Source organism: Athene cunicularia, assembly GCF_003259725.1.
Source record: "Athene cunicularia isolate RWA chromosome 6 unlocalized genomic scaffold, athCun1 chr6_part1, whole genome shotgun sequence".
NCBI classification, from domain to species: Eukaryota; Metazoa; Chordata; class Aves; order Strigiformes; family Strigidae; genus Athene; species Athene cunicularia.
In genome coordinates, this window is record NW_020799105.1 from 6459525 (window position 1) to 6477876 (window position 18352).

General features: G+C 40.7%; 1 protein-coding gene across 2 annotated transcripts in view; it reads right to left on the bottom strand.

Moving 5' to 3' along the window:
• Positions 1–18352, bottom strand: part of ARHGAP22 (Rho GTPase activating protein 22) — a 152648-nt gene that overhangs the window by 133916 nt on the left and 380 nt on the right. For both annotated transcript variants that reach the window (XM_026850952.1, XM_026850951.1), the window contains exon 2: positions 1789–1988. In XM_026850952.1, the coding sequence (XP_026706753.1) occupies positions 1789–1988 (200 nt within the window). The remainder of the gene's footprint in view (positions 1–1788; positions 1989–18352) is intronic.

Sequence of the window (18352 nt, forward strand, 5' to 3'; positions counted from 1 at the left end):
TTATGTGTAAGTCGAGCACACAGCTGTATCAAGCAGTTTAATAATAGGCTATAATGAGTGTGTGGATGGTGATATTGCACAAACTGTCTGCCACTCTGTAATGCCTGTACTGACTCATCAGGAGGCAGCAGTACAGTGACACTGTCTGGCTTATTCAATTATGTTCCCTCTGTTCAATGACTCTGGTTAGAGGCCTGATAGTCAAAACAACAGCTACATTAAATATGCTGCATAATATCCTACAGCAGTTAGGAAAGCCCTTAGCTCAAATACTGCAAGAATATTTTACAGGCTATTGAAGAACTTGAATGAGAAATTCTTCATCTTAGCTGTAAGCTATATCCCATCCTGTAGTGCAACATGTGCCCTCCATCAAGTGCTGTAGATATAGAAGGGTCAAAGAAGCAGAAAGTCACCCTGAAGTTAGTGCTGAGTCCAGACTGACAATTACAAAGTCCTCAGGTCTGCATTTCCCCTAGGTGCAGAAGCACTGTCCTCTGTTTATAACTTGTTTTAGAGAACCACATTTAATTGTAAGAAATTGGTGCTAGACCAGCAACACACCCAAAAAAGCATGTGAAGCGGCAAGAAGTTAGTCAAAAATTCCATTAATTAATACTTGGCTTAAGAGAAACATACTTGTGCAGTATTCACTTTATTACAAAAATGTTTAAAATATTCACTCCCAAAAAGTTGCAAGTTAAACAAGTTGTGTGCCCATGGGAATGTTGCATGATGACTGTCACATCCTTTAACACTATCAAACTGCCCTACCACTACTTGGCACAAAGTTAATTAGAATCTCCTAAGTCTTTTGCAAGAATAAATGTGCTTTGGAAAGCTGTCTTGCAGATACTTGCTGTCCCACGGACAAACCAATACAGCTGATTTCAACTTACAATTTTAAGTAGCCCTACTGTGGTTCAGTTTATTCAATTATCATTTACTGGTTGTTATTATATTGTCTAACCACTTGCTGACCTCTTCTGTCTCTGCTAGCTTCTAAACATCCTGATCCTATCCCTTTCCTCTTCTTTCACTGTCTACTTTGGGATGGCTCTATGACACTGTCCAATACTCACTGCACAGCAGGACTTAATCAGTGATTTCTACCCGAAGTGTTCTCTTTCCTTCATGCTCCATGAAGTCTAAGTTTTGAAAAAGGCAAACTTCAGACAATTTTTTCTGCACTGTAGAAGGTCACATTGTACACCACTCTGCTAAATTAGTTTTTGCTGTCAAACACACTCCTCCTTCCAGACGCAGACAGCACAAAGTTTTGTATAAATTCTTTCTCTGCAAAATTTGCATAGAAAATCAGTAGTTCCCAGGAGTATATAAAACACACTAAAACACGTATTACAGCCCATCCTCAAATCCTGCATACTGGCATGTAACAAAACCTACATACCTTACCCACACAAGCTAGCCCTCACCTCTATGCTTAATAATGGATTATTTGGGAAATAGTGAGTCCCGGCTGACTAAATAAGGTTTTTCATTCCTGCCTCAGTAATCAGGAACTCTATAGCTCTTCCTGCCAAACTCCAGTCTCATAGATGACCATACTACAATCTGGAGTATCTGAACACCTTCCAACACTCTCCCAAGCTCTACTACTTGCCTAGGTAGTAGCTAAGTCTTCTTGCAATGTCTCTTGCCTTTGAACCTCCTTAAGTGTGTATGGCTTTGGCTGGGATAGAGAGCAACTGAAATAAGCTGTCACATCAGTGACTGTGATCCACATAAAAGTCACAACCAATATGCCCTACAATTCTCTAGTCATACCTGAGGTTTAGTTTCCTCTTCATCCTTATAATAGAAGAGCTGGTCCCCACGCAGCACAAACCACCGCTGCTGCCAGTTCTTCATAATGCTCCTTTGTTTCTTCAGCCAGCCACACTTCAGCACACGTTCTTGAGGGTTTGGAGAAGTAGATCTGGAGGGAGGCCCAATCTGTTCACCCATCACCAAACTTTTTGATCGGGCTGAAAAAGCAATTACAGAGTAAATGAAACAAATAAATAAGGATAAGCACATACACAGAGGTGAAATAACAGTTCCATACTTTTTTCTCAGACATGGACAGACCATTACATGCATGCTCCTCTTCGACCAGGTACTTGTTTCTCAGGGTGTATATTCAAGTTGATGATAGTCAAACACAAGACAAACATCAACCTTTTGGTACTGCTCATTCTAGCAACCTTCTAAGTGACACAATACCTCCACTGCTCATACTACCTTTCTTTGTGGCAAGTCATTACTATCTTCTAGCTCTACATGGAAATAAGGATATTGCTCTCTCCTAAAGGGTTATTTACCCAGTGAGGATGTGTAAGTGTGGTGAGGGGGAACAGAAAAGTAGGAAGGGGAGACTATAAGAAAATATTCTCACTCCACACACTTATCCCTACTGGGCAATTAGTCAGTGAAACCAGCTGCCACAGGGGAAAAAAAAAAAAAAAAAAGATTCAAAGCTGAGAAAAATTCAGAAAGAGAATAGTCACATATAGATAACACAGCTACCCAAGAATGATTAGAGTCACCTCACTGTTCAAGGCTTTCTGACACTGAAGCAGAAAACCACAGTAAAAATAAAAGAGACAAGACAGAGGGAAAAAAAAACCAACATGTAAATCTCAGGAAAAGCTTCAGAAAAGTCTATTGTCCTTTCCTTCCTCTTCACACATGCCTACAGTAAGAGTACTGAAGCTTAGTGCATTTAAAGCTACTGTGAAGTAGCAGATAATTATTATATACTGCAGGCAGCAAGCCATTCCTCTAGAATGGATAGGTTTGATGACTTCATAGGTCTTTTCCACTTCTACTTCATTTGGATTTATGAAGTATCTTATAATAACAATTATTAAATATCTCATGTCATTTTCCTTCATTAGTGCTAACATGATCCTATTCCTTCCTATCTTCTACATTCAGATAACTTAAAGCACAATTTATAATCATCCACCTGAAACAGAGTTACAGTTTACAGGCCAGTACCAAAATCCACATCCCTGATGTCTCCTATTCATGCCATAAACTGTTGCAGCTAAAAACCAGGCAAGCTTCTTATTAAGGTTATCCCTGATACACTACAGCTAATTCAGGCTGTCACAACAAAGGGCAACTCTCCGCCTCTCAAAGTGCTGTCTAGTTTTGCTTCTTTGGGGTTTAGACAATTAAAATATGTGGCCTTGACACTACCACCTAACTTTGGTTTCTGCCTCCGGTGCCTCACCACAGTGATGGAACTGACAACATATGCCAAAAAATATTTAAAGCGGAGGTGGTAGTTGGGGGAATTAAAAAAATAGTAATAAAATCTACTTTGACCTTCCCCATGACCTGGCAGTCAGGCCAATGTGTTCTTCATAAACAAATGTAAACCCAGCACTTTTACACGCTAAACATTTCTGTCAGCGGAAGGCAGATCTGAATAGTACCACATCATCCATTACCGAGAAGTATCAGTGACAGCAATCTCCACTTGTATAGTGCCATATACTTCCCCGCCAACCCTGGCTTAAAAATCTGCTCACCTCTCCTGTAGTCATCTAGTAGGCACTCAGTCTGGCCTCTTGACAACTTCCCAGTTTTACAGGCAGAAGATGGCATTGCTTTATTAGTCTTAAATTTCAGACTCAGTGAAAGCCCAGTCTGAACACAGAGGGATTTTTTTTTTTTCCATTTCTCTGAACTGCTAAGGTAAGCTCTGCTTCCCAACAAAACTGCGAATAACAGGTTTTGCCTTACGCCTCACTCAAAATAAATTGTTTCAACCTATAACTATTTCCTGCTGTAAAAAATTATTTTTGTTTTCAGTTTCACTGTAAAATTGAATTTAACAGTTGAAATATTATAAGAAGTGCTGGTGACGTATCATAGCTTTTTCAGAATTACACTTCCCTTATTTTTGGCTAAAATACCTTGCTGAGTTTAACCTGAGCTCATAGCATTAGTTCTACATTAGTGAAGTTTACCAGCAAACTTCAGATTTGCTTGTCACTCAGCTCTCCTCAATTCTGATTATTTTTACATAGCCAAACAATAAAAATAATCTTAATATATAATTCACTTAAAATAAGGTTTTGATGCATCCAGACTTACTCTCTAAGCTTAACTCACCATAGTCTGAGCTCTCAGAGCAGCAATTTCATTCCAGCAAAACATATAAGGAAACGCTTTTCACCATGCAGCAAAGATCCTTATGCCTTAATGTATCCCTTTTTGGCAACACAGTGCCCTCTAGCAGACGATTCCAAAAAATACTAGAACAATTTGTTTCCTCTCCCTGCCCCACTTCACTGCCAAGAAATGGAGGATCCTATGTCATACACATGGAGTAAGAAAATAGACTTTTCACATTTGAATCTCTATTGCAGAGGCCCATAAGGATTTAGTTGATGGAACTATCTCTGCGTTGTCCCAGGCCACATTTTACAAGGACTGAACTCTAATCTGGTTTAGTCTGTTCCAGATCCTTTTCCACATTCACGTTACAACATATGTTATTACAAGAACAAGTATACCAAGAATCTGCTTTTCCAAATGGAACTACAATGTTCCTTCGGTAACATCTTGGCTATCAACTTAACCAGTTAGTCTAATAGTAGCAAAACCCATACTTCATTAAACACCTCAGTCATCTCCACACTGAGCACCTCATCACTCTCCAGATTAAGCATGCAACCAGCAAGTTGTCTTGAATATAGTTAGATAAATGCCCTCCTACTTCACCCCTCTTCCTAAAAAGAAATTAGGTTTATTTAACTGGAAATCTACTACCTTTATTTTAGCATCTATATTGACACCAACCTCAGAAAAGACATCAAACATCTAGCTTTGGAATAACCCAAAGTATGTTACCGCCTATTTCCCCTATCACACCTGTTGGTGTTATTTGTACAGCTCTACCTAGTAATTATTTAATATAGCAAAGAGTTAAGTCCTATATGATCAGCTGCTAGAGAATGTATATCTTCATATTTTTATTTTAAACAGCACCATCTCTTAGTTGATTGCTATGGTTGTTAATTCTTCATGCTGTCTTAGCTTTCTATTTCCTCAGAGTTTCTAGTCATGACAGGTAATTTCATTACAGAGATACTCAGCAACCTCATCCATAAGTCAACAACATGGATCAGATAGAAATTTAGAAGGAGGAATTATTTATGGCTATTAACAGCATTATGTATATATTGCATGCGTCACAGAATACAATAATTGCATAGAGGTCAGAAGAAAACTTTCACTTTAAAGCAGCAGGTATCTGATACTGTTAGTATCAAAATATCTGCTTTAATAATCTGATCCAGTACATCAAGCCCTTGATTCTTAATAGTGGATATATATTCTTAGTGCTCATCTATTTAACAGAATTATGGAATCAGCAGAGCATAAAGAAGAAAACAAGTCAATAAATTGGACTCAAAACAACTCAGCAGATACTTTACATGCTCTAGAGTTCTGAACAAGTAATGCCTTTTCAGTAACACCACACAGTTTGGTTTTGCTCTTCACATTTTCATTAATTGATTATTGATTCAGCCATATGCTTAAGTTCTAAACAGGAATCAATGTAGAAAGGATTCAAGCTCTCATTGGAAAAATGTTTACAATTCATTTGCACAGCACAGCAGTACTGAAATGCCAACTACAGGACATACCCACTGAGAAGCAGGAAAATAGGCAGTCAGAGCACAGTAAGATGACAATCGACCAGGCAGACCCATATCTTTGCTGCCCCACAGGCAGCACTAGTAATGAGACAAGCCTGTTTTTTGGGATAAATCATTAGAAGGCAAGTATCAGAATCAAAGACCCTGGAAATACTCCTGTGACTGGAAGTGACACTAGTATGGAAGTTCTCATATCTAGATGAAGATGGGAGGAGGAATACGAGCAAAGGCAATGGGGTGACAATCAACATCCTTGAGCAAATGCCTGGGCTAGACTAAATAAGCTCCTCATCCAGAACCCCACAGTTGGTTGCCATATTTCTAATGGTAAATGTACCATTACTAAATGTAATAAGGAGTGGATGGACTAAACCAGATGAAGCCATGCTGCCATTCCTTAAAGAGATAATAATCCCTATCCCCATCCCAACTCAGCCTTGCCTAAAGCTACTCTTTCTCAATTTCTCTTCCTGCCCCATTAACAGAGCACCACACACACACGAGTTCCTCTGCAACTCAGACCTGCCTCCAAGCAATATACACATTCCTGTTTTCTCAACATACCTATTTTCTACCCTAAGCATACACATAACATGGACAACTCCTTCCCTTCCCTATCCATACCACCTCTCCTTCCTGAGCTCAATCCTGTCTGGCAACATTATACAATCTCTTCTGCTCTCTGAACACCACTACAGATTTGAGCAATCAACGAGTACCTACTTAAATCTGGGATTTGGAAATCAATCAAGTCCATCCAATTCAATATGAATTAAAGTTGTAATCTTTTGAAATTTGATAAGCAGTTAGCTTAAATCAATATAGTAATTATAATTGATTCTGGCTGACAAACTGTCCTACAGTGAAGGCACTTTGATCTAGTGCTTCTTCAGTCTAATGACATAGCAGCACTACATATTGTCTCTGATACAGCCTTTTTTAAAGTACTAGCCACAAAGGGAAGTGGTTTCACATACAATAAAAAAATACTCATTTGTTTTATTCAATTCAAACTTTGCCTCAAAAATGGATGCACTGAAAACACAAGACTCGTATGCCTTAGAGATACTATATTTGTCTTCACCAAATTGCAGGAAATAATCTACTTGGTTTAGATTTGTTTTCTGTGTCCATTACACATCTGTATTTGTGTTCAGATTTGACTGCTAAAATACCACAGCCAGCAAGCACAAATGAAACCAAGACACTTCCTCAATGCAATCTGAGAATTTAGCATTTGACAGTCAATAAGGAAAGAAATTAAAGGCATAATATTTGAAGTGGTTGGTGGTGAGATGTGTTCAGGCAACTAGGATATCAGTTACAATAAAGTGGCAAGGGCTTTTAGCTCCCTCAAGCCAAACAGAGTAGCAATCTGTTCAGAAACAAAGGGTGTTACACAACCACATGCCTGCTCACATTTTGTGACCTGAAGGACACTTACAACATTCAGAAACACTACCGTAAGAGCAGGTTGTGCTCCATTACTTCTATTCAATAAAGCCACACCCATTTATTCAGAACATTTTATAGACTAAGATTATGTGATGTGTTCTACTTCCTTTCCTTGATTTTTCTTTTGGCCAAAATAAAAATATAAAAAGGATATTTTGCTCTGGAAAATAATTTTTCATAGCCACCATCAGATATTGCTGAAGAAAATGAAAGGAAAAATAAATGGGTGTGAAAACCTCTGTTTCCCAAGAGAAGCCACACACTGGAAGCAGTTCTGTAACCTTACTGTTCAACCAAAGGAAAAGCAGAGACACAATTAGCTTTAGATGTTTGTCTAGTAACCTGTATTTTCTGCAACGGTTGGGATACTAGACTGCACATACCAAAACAAGCAGGCCAGCCAAGAAAAGATTCTGACAATCTGAAGGAACAATATATTTGTACAAATATTTACTTGATATTATTAAGTTCCTGCAAAAACAACTGCATTACTGAAAGCCACTTTGTAAATCTGAAATCCAGCATAACTAGGGTAATTTCATTCACAGACTAGGAATGACTGCTATTGGAAACTGGCTATATATACAGGGTAAAATACCTCTAAGTCCTTACCTGAAGGGCAGAAACTCTGGTTATAGATATTCAGCCATAGGCAAGACACATTCTGTTTAAAAAGAAAAATCAAAAACAACCAACCAAAAAACCACCATACCAACCACAGAGACAGCCTTTTGAGCAGAAAGAGCAAAGAGATGGATGAAGGAAGATCTGAACAGCAAGGGAATGACTGAAAAGCACATTTTAGCTACAGAGCACAGATACGGCCAAAGAATTTGAGCCAGGCTGAAGGACTCTGACAAGAACTATACACTCTAGCAGAAGATGCACAAACAGCAAGGCCACTAGCAGGTCTCAACTCCACAGGACAGTCATTTAAAGAGTTTATTCCTGTATTTCAAAAGGATTTGAATTACTACCACAGGTTGTGGGAATATGTGGGGGTTTTGGCACCTGTCAATGAATAAATTTTAAATTCTGCAGGTAATCTACCACCAGCTGTGCACAAGAATGCCCTACAAATACATGATGCCATGCTAGTGTTATCAAACCACTAGTATTGTATCACAGGTATGTGACAAGATGGAAGGGTGATGGCTTGATTCTTTCTGCTGCTACAGATCAACCTACTGATTTACCATGTAGTAAAAGCAAAATACTTTAGCCTAAAAAACACAATGAATTGTGGGAAGCCACTGAGGACTGTCAGCATTCAGAGGAGGTAGCCTGCATCTTCTGTGCAGAACTGGGGAATTTTGCTAGGTCTACATTACAAAGCACAGGTCTATACTACAGCACAATGGGTGTAGGGTAGAATAAGTAGGAAACAGCTGGTACCACAGACCCAACATCTACACAACACTTATTTCAGTGATTTTATTTGTATTGACCACAGAAGCATACTGCACATGGAGCACATTTTCATTCAGAAGTAGTCCAAGACTATGCTACCAAAGCACAGTAGGTAGGAAAGATAAGGAGAGCTGCTTCAACAGCATGCCATTGTTCCAAACCAAAAAGGATGCTTATGTAGACAAACTATCCAAATGAAGACAGACAGGATCCATCTACTGACCAAGTAAGCTGAAGCTAAGGACAGAGGCATACACGTGGTAGAACTGACAGCAGATAGTAATGCTTTTAGATATTATAGTATTAGTGACTAATAATTACAATTAGCTGTTCCCATCTCTAGTTTTACTGCTCCCAGTATATCTGAAGCACGGCTGAATCTGTACAGCATGAATAAAAATGCATACAGAACACGTAAGAAAAACTATTGCAAAATATTCCTTGTCCTATCACAGACTTAAGATACCATTCATTTAGCACCCTAACTACTGGCTCTTTATTTCTCAATACTCAGGCACTTTGCTACAGTAAAAAACCCAAACGCATGCAGCAGTATGAGTTAGGTTCTCTATGACAGAGTGCAATACATTAGAGCACAACCAGTCCAATCTGCCTTCATCATGCTCCCAACTTTTTATTCACTAACAGTGATCTCCTCTCCCTCCTAGAAATAGGAGGATGAAGTAGATTCACAAAGCTTGCTGCAAGTCATATTTTAAGAACAGTTTTCTCCCAGCCAATGAATATAAACACAAAAGGTACGAAACAACAAGGTAATACTCAGTATTCTTGAGACAAGATTAGAGAGCTACAAGCTCCACGAACTGAACACTAGTCCCTCAAGTAATACTCATATGCTTGATTTATTTGTTAAATACTGAAATGGACACACAGAAGCTGGAGGGCAAATCCATTATAGATTTATGCTAATCTATACCAGTAGACAGGAAGTTCAGACCAGCTTCATTACCAAGAGAGATTAAATATTTTTATTCTTTCTCATGGCAGGGGGGTGGGGGAGTTAAATGTATTCTTATCTCTTCTTCTTGCTGATCATGAGTAAGCTCTGTAACCAGCAGGTCAGAGCCTCAAATTCAACCTGCTGTGTCCTTTGTTACTGCAAAATCAGAGTTAAAGACCATATGGATAGGCAACCCAAGTACACAAACATGCTCCCAGCAAAGACTGTATTTTAATTCTCAGGTCTCTTTATCTGCACCATCCTCTGATAGTTCCCAACTGGATCCACTGCATACTATTCAAAGGACAGATCAGCACTTAGCTCATAGCCATTTGGTGTGTTGCTTTAAAGCACACCCACTTATTACACAGAGTGGGCAACAAATCTATCTAGTAAACTCAAGCACCAGCTCTTTACTCCCACTGAGCCTTGGTAGATCTCGTGAAAGTTGTACATCATCTCTATCTGGTTGGTTAGAACTGTCTACCTGACAAGCACTGCTGAAGGAATCACCATGGCTAGCAAAGCTCTGTAATCCCATGAACAACTACACTGAGCTACAGCTCACTGTTCTCAGAAGAGGAAGTCTTACTCCCTTCTTCCTACACCCACACTGCTCTTCCCTTCTGCTGGTGCACCCAGCCTTACGTTCCTACACTTCACTGACAAGGGGAGACCTTTTTATAAGAATAGTTACTCACTCAAATGGCATGAAGTTTTCAGATTTTTTTTTTTATTCCTTGCAGGATGTCCAGATTTTAGTGAATCAAATCGGGTCACAGAAGGCAGATTCCATGAATACCTCATATTCCCTCTGTTATCAGAAAAAGTCTCTTGTAATCCTCATTTTAGAATCCACACATACCACTTCCTTGTACCATAGGTTTTCTCTAAATTTCAATGCCAGTTCACAGGATGACCATCTTACTGAAGCATAAAAAAATTCTTAACACCTGCATTTAAGAGGAAGGATATTACAAGCAACTTCTTTCAGATGCAGCAAAGAGCTAGTATCTCAATTTACTGCCTTTTGGGCACAAAGGACACACCAAAAATCTTTGTGGAAAGAACACACTTAGAACACACTGTCAGCAGCAGCTTCCCCTCCCCACAATTAGTTTTAAATAACTTAAACACATGCAGGCCTAGGCAGAATCTAGGCATAGATCCCTTTCCTTCCAGCTCACCAGACATCTCATACTGCTGCCTCATCAAGGCACTTCCCCTACTCACCACAGTGTGCAAGTGCCTTTATTGCTGCCTCAAACTACCTCTGCCCATGATGCAGGGAGCTGGAGAAAACAAATTAATCTGTTTATGCTGCTGTGCTTGCCTATCAGCTACCATGAATGTAAAGGGAAAGCCAGCAAAGAAAAAAAGTAATTTTGGTCGTAACCCTGCAATGAAAAGGAATACATTTATGTAGGCACTAAAAATAACAGGTGACTGTCCTCTGAGGCAAGAGGTGCTAGCACTTACAGTCTTCCACTTCACAACCCTACCAGTTTCACCCTGTACTCCTTCAGTGGGTGTTTTACAAGTAATTAGAGAGCCTATAGCTTTTTCATTTTTTAATACTTAATTCCCTCCCCATAAGTTCTCTCCCCAGCAGTCCAGCTACACTTTGAGCTGAATAACCGCTCTTTATCAAGAACCCTTTCCCTCCCCAGGAGGTAAGGCCATGGCTCATTATTTCAAGTTCACATTGCCTATGCTTAATAAACTAGGGGCTGCCTGCAAACTTTTCAGGGCATTTCCTAAGGAGAATGATTTCCTGCCAGAGCCTTCAGGCAGGGAGGGAAAGGCAAGAAAAGCACTTACTTCAGCACACACCATGAGTCCTCTGTGGAAAGAGAGGGGCATCTTTACAGAGATGACATGATTACACCTTTGAACATCCAGGGTCCCTCTTCATGGGGCATACCACAAAATAAGAGCAGGAATCTGAACCTGTCTCTGGAGGAATCCCACAAATATCACTTCCTATACTCTCCCTGTATGTGCACATGGCCACTGAACCAGGACAAAAGAGACAAAGTAATTACAATGCACAGCTGACAATGCAGCTTGCTGCCACACATCCCAGCACTAAGCAGAACAGTGCTAGATTGACTAGTTACCAAGAGGCAAATGTAACCCCCTGCTTCATTCACCTCCACAGAGCTGCACACAGTTGAAAGGGACACCCAATTCCATCCTTGTTCACTTTTCTCCCATGCTTTACCCTTTAGTCTGAGCCTATTTCTTCACACTGCCTTCAGGCCAGTTAATCCAGCAATGCTCCAGCCCCAATGCCTCTCTCCAGAATCTCTGTACCATTACCACAGGATTTGAGACTCAGCTTTATCTCACTTTCCTACAAAGCAAAAAGATGAAACCCAAGCCCACACCACAGAGCCACTACCTCCTCCATACCAGTGCCTCACAGACCCCCTCCTTCATCAGTCCACAAAATGAGCCATAAACCAAACCATATTTGCTAGCACTTCATTTTAGCCTTTTATTCATCTATCCTTCTAGAGCACAGCTCCTGAAGTTGCCTCTCCTGCCTTAAAGAATCACTCATTTAAGGAAAGAGGGTAGTGACCCTCCCCCTTGCACATGGGCTCCTCTTTAATGGTGGCTCTGCCATGCCAGCCGCAGCTAGTCACACTGATTGCTCCTTGCCCCGGGGTCTGGTGTGCTCCCAGCAATGTTGGTGGGTTCTCAGGGGCTGAAGGAAGTGTTTGATGCAGTTCACTGCTCCAGAGCTGTTTACTTTGGTTCCAGGAGTAAGAAGCCGGCTGTTATTACTTGCCTAGTAAGCTGAAGGTGCCAGCTGCTGACCTCCCACGTGCTCTGGGATAGCTATGCGCATCAGCAGCCCCTCAAACCAGAGTGCAGTGTGGGGCTGTGGAGGCACTGGTGTTCCTCTTTGCAGCACTAAGAGGCTGCAGGTGCTAGCTAAGCCGTGGTTTGGTGGGAGGGACTAGACACGTGGGAGAGTTCCCCTTTTCTGCCTGTCACTAGCCAGTGAAAGGAGGGCTCTTCACACAGCGTGATTTTGAAGGGAATACCACCTGAGGGAGCTGCCTGCACTGAGCACACTCTGAGGTCTAGGACTTGCTCCAGCAGCATGGTGCTGGCTTCTGCAGGAGTTGAGCGAGAAGGTGTCACCAGTTCTCCCCTAAACCAGAGGAAATTAGAAACATGACAGTGAACTCTTGTTGTGCACGGGGCAGCAGGATTGCTTCTTCTCTGTGGAGGACCTGGAGAACAGTCAGAAGCTGGAGACGGATGCCTTGGTAAACAAAGTCTGAGCATGCTTAATACTGTTTGTCTATCTCTGGATCCCTGTGAAATGTATTTATTTAATTGTTCCTAATTTCTTCTCTCTGACACGTCCTTTTTCACAAAAGGAGTTGCACACTGTTTCTTTTTCTCCTTTTTGTTGAAGTCTCCTTTAACTACTGTTTCTTGCTCCCTTGATGGGCCTGATCTCGGCTCTACCTGTTGTACAGGTTATCCTGCTACCTGCGCCTGCTACTGGGGTTGTGAGGTTATCTCTTAGGTGAGGTCATCTCTTAGGTGAGGTCCAACTCCTGCAATCTCAGTGCATCGGTGATACTGAAGAATTATTAACTGGCCAGGCAAAATATGACTCTGAACAAGCAGCATCTTCTAATGGAGTCAGAGGTCACCTTTGCTAGTCTAAAAATGCCTAATTGGTGTTTCCTTAGATGTTATTCATCATCATCAAAGTTTTTATTCCTGAGCCTGGAAAACTCAGGATAGATGAGAACTGAAAGCCGTGACTGGTTGATAGCCTTCTGCTGTGGTTAAGACTGTCTTGAAGTGATTAATAATGTAATTTCCTTTAGACAAGAAACCTCTAGAGGGATGACCCAACCACCCTATGTTTCTGGTACAGGAGAAGTTCCTGGAGGCATCCCCCACAATTTCAAACCAGTATGTTCATCTTATTATGCTGATGCCATCCATTTACACAACAAATAAAGCTGCGGGGTTGCATTTATATGTTTAAGCTGTTCTTAACTGTTGAGTTCTTAGTCGGATGTGTTCTGATAGCAAAATGGCCAGTAAAAAGCTGTTGAGTAAGAAGATAATCCAGTATTTTTTCACATACACTGAATTTAGGGAAACTCATTTCACGTCCTGGCTCTGCCTTGGACTTCACATGTGGTCTCGGGTCTTTCCTAATCCACAGACGTGTAAATGTTACCTGTGTAATGTGTCATTTGCAAAGATAAATAGATTTTTAATTGATAAATTCTGAGATACTGTGGTAGTAAATGGTTGGCCACCTAATTATTTGATTAACATAAAATTATCAGTTCTGAATACAAACGTCTTGTGACTGACAACTTCAGAGATGTCTAAATTAGCAAACAATGCAGATCATTAGGAGTAGGTCTGTTTGTTAATGGCAGGGAACTAATATCCATGCTACATATGCATTTCAGGTGGCTCTGTTCTGGACTAGTTCTATTCTGATCCAATGGACTGAATAACTATTAGTGGCTGGAGAGCATTAGGTGTAATTTTTAAAATATCTTCCCAACTAGTTTAATCAAAAAGGAATTCTAGTTTGTTTATTCTGAGACTGCTTCACACCATAACAAAAGTTCAGTAAATAAGAATTAGATTTGTTTCAAAAGCCCACCTATAACCCTAACAAGCTCATGTAAATTCTGAAGTGTACTACTGTAATTCTCATAACTGTCATTTGCTTTTGTATTAAATAATATGCTTTCAGTCTGCAGAATTAAGGAAGTCTGGATTTTTACCCATTATGCCTTCTATCCTTCTACCACACAAACCCAGTTCCTCTACATGTTCCTCAAACTTGCATAATGTAATTTCTTCTTCTTCCTCAAATACCCATCTCCTTCCACATCCCAAACAACCCAATACATTCCTACATCCCTTAGCTTTTTGGCTGACTTGAATGTATGTGTGCTCTTACAAGACAGTCAATACGTGTTTTCTGGATGGTCAGTTGGGCATTATCTTTCAGAACATGTATTCTGCTGAGTACTATGTGACAGTTTCCCCTAGATGTACAGATATGGTTATCTTTCCTCTGTCCTGTCACCAATTTTCTTTAAGGTTATAGGAGTCGAATATATTTTGACACTCCTCTTCTGCTTTCAAATCTGGTTGGATTTAGCCAAGCAGATCAAAAATTGATAGGGCAGAGATTGATAGAGAAACCATGCAAACATGTACCCTTACTGCCTTAGGGAAGCAGTTTAAATACAGAGTATTCATGCTTCTGTAATCAAAGACATAGCACTTTCATTAAAAATACAATGACACCATTGCAAAACCACTGAATATTAAAACCTAGCTGTTCTCACTGCAAGCACATGAAGATTACATGGTAAATATGCACGCTCCCAGAAGGCTGTAGTAGTACTTTACCCTCAGAAGTCTCTCCTGGCAGCATTACTATACACCATCCTTAGAAACATTTTAAGTATGCTAAACCCACTTTTCATTAAAATTGAATTATGACAAGTTTCAGAGAAGGAAAAAGGAGAGAGGGAGATAACTCTGTTCCTACTACAGCCATGCTGAAGGATACCTGAGGTAAAACCAGTTCATCTGCAGCAGGCTAGCTAGCTAAAATGTCTCCCAACACTTTTTTCCAGGCTCTAAGTTTTAATTAAACCAACCAACAAAAGTTTAATTATTATGACTGTGAAGAAATATACTGTGTGTGTGTGTGTGTATATATATATATATATATATATATATATATATACTGTAAAATATGTATGAGCATGTGGCAAACAAAAATAATAGGTCAGAGAAGTGCAGACAGTTCCATAATGTCAGACACCTATTAGTACAAAGTCCCAGTAAGGAAAGGTCTATTCTTAGTACCTATACAACCAAGACAGACTGTGCTAAAGACAGTAATACTGTAGAGAATCTATCATATCAGCAGGTTAACCCTCTTGCTATAGAGGGCAATCCCATCACACCACTTACTAAAAAACAAATACGTACGTTTGTAGTCATTCCAGCTTCCATTTCCTAGCGCTTTTAAATGCAACTGGGCAGGTATAACCTGTTTGAGACGTTTCAAACCATGGAGTAAATGCTGGGTTTTATTTTTTTAATCTCTTAATGAAAAAAAAATTATTCCTTCAGATTGAAGGATGTAGTCTGAAAACTGCTTTCCCTGCCCTCCACTCTGGAAGGCAGTATTTCTACGTCCCATCACACAGAAAGAATGTGAAAATAGATGTTTTCCATTGCAACCACTTATTTCAGAATTCTGTACTCTGCCAATTGCTGTACATAAAACACTGTAGATGAAAAAATAATGCAAAATCCATTCAGGCCTAGCCAGGATGAATGATTTTCCAGAAGGCCCATTTAGGCACATTAAGATTTTCAGTCTGTGAGATTTTAAACCTTCCTAAGTCTTATGAAAACATAATATACCTCTGAATGTATGTTTCTGAGTTACAGATGAGAGCTTGTTGATGGAACAGCAAGGACTGCACTACACTTGACAGTTACCTCTAGTAAGGCAAATTATCTTGGTTCTCTACCATACCTTTCACAGATATTAAGAAGTCCACACTCATGATTTTCAAAAGCCTGAATGTGTTTAAACCCAGGAGCTTTATTAAGGACCATTCATAAGTCAAACAAAAATGACAGCATCAGATGTCACAAGTGAAGGTTTAAAGGTACATTCTCAGCAGAGATTTGGAAATACAAGGGGAGCTGATGAAGCATTCCTATTTGCACAGCTGCAGGGAGCCTGAAGCAAAGAGCTGGACACACACAGGTGGTTTGAATAATTCAACCACAAGAAATCTACACTAAATACGTGAACATCCCTAGGTTCAGCTTTACTGTTGCCTCCTATCACACTCATATGTCCTTTCCTTGTCCCTTCTCTTCATTCTGTCTGCTCAGTGAAGTCACACTGCCTCCCTTACACAATTAAGTCATCAGTGACAGAGCTAACAGCCTCTGCACTGATAAATCAGCCAAGCTCACACAGCAGCTTGCAAATCTCTAGCCCTTGTTGACACTCACTGTCAGCAATAGATGGTTGCGGTCTTGTCAGTACTTTGCTTGCCCACCATTATACTACCTGAACCTTTATTAGCAATCTCAACTGAGAGTACAGGGAGCATGAACTACCATTTCACATTCAACTCAGTCTTGCAAGGTGGGACGCTTACCTTCAAGAAGTATTCAGTGTCTTCAGCACTGCCTGCTTACAGCTCCTGTGAACAAGAGCTATAGAAGAACCTTCTAGTATTAGGTCCTCCTTTGTAACCTTTGTAAGAGGTTACCAGTGCTTTGCCATGGCCTTGCAAAAGTAGGAAAATTCCTGAAGTTTCAAAAGCTATCAAGCCAGCTCTTTTCATTACTTATAAATTGACTCAGAAATAAACCTACCACTGCACAGTTCACAAACCAAACAGAACAAACACCAAGAGAATGACATATGCTTCTATAAATTGAAATTGAGTCACAACGGTACACTAGTTTGTCCCCCAAGCATCAGTAGCCCACAGAGATCTAGGATAACATCTGTCCCATAACTAGAATTCAGTACATATTAATATACAACTTAAGTCTCTTCCAGATGAATTGAAGAAAGTGGAAGAATGGTAGGTATGCAGTTGTGAAAACCTGTGTTCCTTACGCTGCCACAGACTTCTTGTACCACTCTAGTTGCATCGTTTAGCTTGTCTCATCAGAGCTGTAACAGCCCACAGGAATGCTGGATAACAAATATATTAAAGACTGGAAGGAGATTAGACACCCCTTAGAAGGGGGATGGCAAAGAGACAGCACCTACGAAAGACTTGCTGAACTTCTACAAAATTGCGTAATTAAAAAATAAGTACATATGACTACTGTGGGTGAGGCTGTACATATCTGATGCTGACACCTCTGGATGGCAGGGATCTTCCTCCTTCCAAGATACTAACAGCTATTCAATGGACTGTTGGTATTTTAAAGACTGTTCAGCGTGTAATACTGCTTTTATATATATGATGCAAAGTGACATTCAGCTGGAAATATCTGTCTCAGAATCACACCAGCTAGAACCAGTGACATTTTCCTATTTTATAATGGTGGCTTTATAGAAAAGCCTTACATTTACATACTCTTCTGTCTGCGTCTGCTTTTGCTCCTGGATGACATTAATCTAGTCTGTTTCCGATGGGCGGGAAGATACCCCTCTGAGACTGTCGTTAGGCTGCGAATGGCAACGATGCTCAACAAATGCCATGTCAAACAAGGAACTGGTGCTGCAGCAGGAGATCGCACAATATATGCCCTGCAGAGCATCTCCTCCAAGGCGAGCTGGAGTGGAGACACCGGCTGTGCCCAGCCCCAGCTGATCGCTTTACAAACACTCGTACCACACCTCGCAGGTCGGAACGACTGCTCAAGGCAGCTGTTGCAAACCCTGGGCAGGTTTTCCTTCCTTCCTTTGTCTTGCCCACAGCTCACACAGAACTACTTTCCCCACCTCCTGCTTCCAGCCCTGGAGGGATAACGTGCAACAGCAAACTGCTTCTCCACGATGCTGCAGGTAAGCTTGGCTCAACTGTCTCCAGCTGTTACAATGAATTTCCGCATCAGAAGCACAGCATTAGTAACCACCACAGGGGTGCAAAGGCTCCGTCAAGTCCCAGGACGCAGTACAATTTTTTTAATTATCCCCGGTGCTCAGCCCTGACACTGCCGACGACGCTGATGAACACAAGCGCAGGTCCCCCCCTCCTACGCTTCAATTCTCCCCGAAGCTTTGCAAGCGCCGCTGGCGGCCGCTGCCCCCCCCCCTCCCCCCCGCCCC